This window comes from Corylus avellana, chromosome ca3 (genome assembly GCF_901000735.1).
Source record: "Corylus avellana chromosome ca3, CavTom2PMs-1.0".
Classification (NCBI taxonomy): Eukaryota; Viridiplantae; Streptophyta; class Magnoliopsida; order Fagales; family Betulaceae; genus Corylus; species Corylus avellana.
In genome coordinates this window covers 23,368,443-23,370,780 of record NC_081543.1, presented here as the reverse complement: position 1 = coordinate 23,370,780, position 2,338 = coordinate 23,368,443, and the positions used below count along the sequence as shown (strand labels likewise).

At 41.8% G+C, this 2,338-nt stretch overlaps 1 protein-coding gene across 1 annotated transcript; it reads left to right on the top strand.

The window, feature by feature from the left end:
- Nucleotides 1-608: 608 nt before the first annotated feature.
- On the top strand, nucleotides 609-1,901 carry LOC132174280 (uncharacterized). The gene is made up of 5 exons (XM_059585965.1): nucleotides 609-868; nucleotides 972-1,113; nucleotides 1,336-1,491; nucleotides 1,600-1,695; nucleotides 1,797-1,901. The coding sequence occupies exons 1-5, from the start codon at nucleotides 609-611 to the stop codon at nucleotides 1,899-1,901; spliced, it is 759 nt and encodes a 252-aa protein (XP_059441948.1).
- The last annotated feature ends 437 nt before the right edge of the window (nucleotides 1,902-2,338 follow it).

Here is a 2,338-nt window from a genome sequence, read left to right as displayed (position 1 = left end):
CGATCAATAGGTTGCCTACCCCTATCCTTGATAATTGCACTCCTCACTAGCGGTTATTTGGCTCTATCCCCTCATATCACCATCTTCGTGTCTTTGGTTCTGCCTGCTTTGTTTTACTCCAGCCTCATGAGCGCACCAAACTCAAGCCTCATTCTCGGTTGTGTTGTTTTCTTGGATATGGAATGGAACAAAAGGGCTACCGGTGTTCTGATCCTGTCTCTCGTCGTCTTTGCATCTCTCGTCATGTAGTTTTTTGGGAGCATCGACTATTCCACGAAGTTGACAAATTCAGCATGCCATCCTTCCCTCCCTTTGATACACTTCTTGAGATTCCTCTTTCTCCAACTCCCACCAGCAATGTCTTGCCAGAGTCTGTCTCGCTTGAACAGCTGTCATCTGATGCCCTTGACCCCGCTTCGCCTGCATCCCTAGGTTCTGTTCCATCTGAGGATCCGGTCTGCACTCCATGACCTGTCCTTCGCAAATCCACCTAAGTAAGATCTCTCCCATCCTATTTACAGGATTTTTATTGGTTTCATGCCTTAGCTACCTTGCATGAGCCTCACTCCTTTCGTGAGGGCTCCACTAACCCTCTTTAGTAGGCTGTGATGAAAAAGGAACTTGATGCTTTATACAAGAACAATGCATGGGATCTGGTTGACTTACCTCATGGAAAGTATGTGGTTGGGTGTAAGTGGGTTTACAAAATCAAGACTTGTTTCGATGGTACTGTTGACATGTACAATGCTCGACTTGTGGCCCATGGTTTTACTCAAGAATATAGTGTGGATTATGAGGAGACTTTTGCTCTAGTTGCTCGCCTCTCTTTTGTGCATGCTCTATTGGCTATTACAGCCTCTCGACATTGGTCACTTTGTCAAATGGATGTCAAAAATGCCTTCCTTAATGGTGATTTAAGTAAAGAAGTCTATATGCAGTCACCTCCTGGATTATCTCATCCTACAAACAAGGTTTTTCATCTCCGTCGAGCTCTACATGGACTTAAGCAGGCACCTCAAGCATGGTTTGCTAAGTTTAGTGCCACTATCTCTCGCCTTGGCTACTCCATTAGCTCTAATGATTCAGCCTTGTTTATTCGCCGTACAGACCGAGGTACCACACTTCTTCTACTATATGTGGATGACATAATCATCACTGGAGATGATATCACTGGTATTCAGGAACTTAAATAGTTTTTAAATCAGCACTTTGAGATCAAAGATCTTGGCCCTCTCAACTATTTTCTTGGTCTTGAGATCTCATCATCTTCTGATGTTTATTATTTGACACATGCAAGGTATATCTCTGATTTGCTTTCCCGGGCCAATCTCACAGACCAGTAAGATTGTTGACACACCGACTGAGCTTAATACTCGTCTCACTCCTCATGATGGCGAGCCTCTTCGTGATTTTACCTTATATTGGCATTTAGTTGGTAGTCTTATTTACCTTATTGTCACTCGACATGATATCTCGTATGCTGTCCATCAGGTGAGTTAGTTTATGGCTGCTCGTCACTCCACTCATTTCTCAACTATCCTTCGCATCCTTCGGTACCTAAATGGGACATTATTTCATGGGCTCTATTTTTCCTCTCAGTCTCCTCTTCAGTTGCATGCTTATACTGTTGCTGATTGGGCGGGTGATCCGACTGATCATCACTCTACCACTGGTTACTGTTTCCTACTTGGCGAAGTAAGAAACAAACTGTTGTTGCTCGATCTAGCACCGAGGCAGAATATCGTGCTTTAGTTGACACTACTGCAGAGCTTCTTTGGTTGTGATGGCTGTTCTAGGATATGGGTGTCTCTCTTTCTTCTGCTATTCCTGTATACTGTGACAACAAGAGTGCTATTCATATTTCACATAATGATGTTTTTCATGAGGACCAAACTTATTGAGATTGATTGTCATTTTATCCATCATCTTCTTCTTCAGGGCTCACTACAACTTTATTCTGTCATGTCCCGTGATCAGCTCGCAGAGAACTTTACACAGTCACATCCTCTAGGATGTTTTCGTGATCTTGTGTCCAAACTCAAGTTGGTCTCTCGAACTCCACCTTGAACTTGAGGGGGTTTATTAAGAATATTATGTTAGGGTTATTTACTTCCTTAGGTATTCTAGGTTTACTAGATTTACCTTTCCTTAGTCTACTAGGTTATTTGCCTATCACTCATAGGTTAATATAGTGTCTGTATTATTAGCTTATATATATAGGCTGCTTCTGTACATTATTCTGTGTGATTCAATATACAACCTTATTCTCAACAAAATCCCCAATATATCAAAATTCAATAATGATCATCTCAAATTCAATGGTGATTTTAAATGTAAT

Bases quoted from the DNA above. Each gene is read 5' to 3' on its own strand.
- LOC132174280 (XM_059585965.1), top strand. From the start codon at position 609: ATGAAAAAGGAACTTGATGCTTTATACAAGAACAATGCATGGGATCTG. The intron at 869-971 runs GTCACTTTGTCA...CCTACAAACAAG, and splicing joins ATTACAGCCTCTCGACATTG to GTTTTTCATCTCCGTCGAGC. The intron at 1,114-1,335 runs GTACCACACTTC...CCAATCTCACAG, and splicing joins TATTCGCCGTACAGACCGAG to ACCAGTAAGATTGTTGACAC.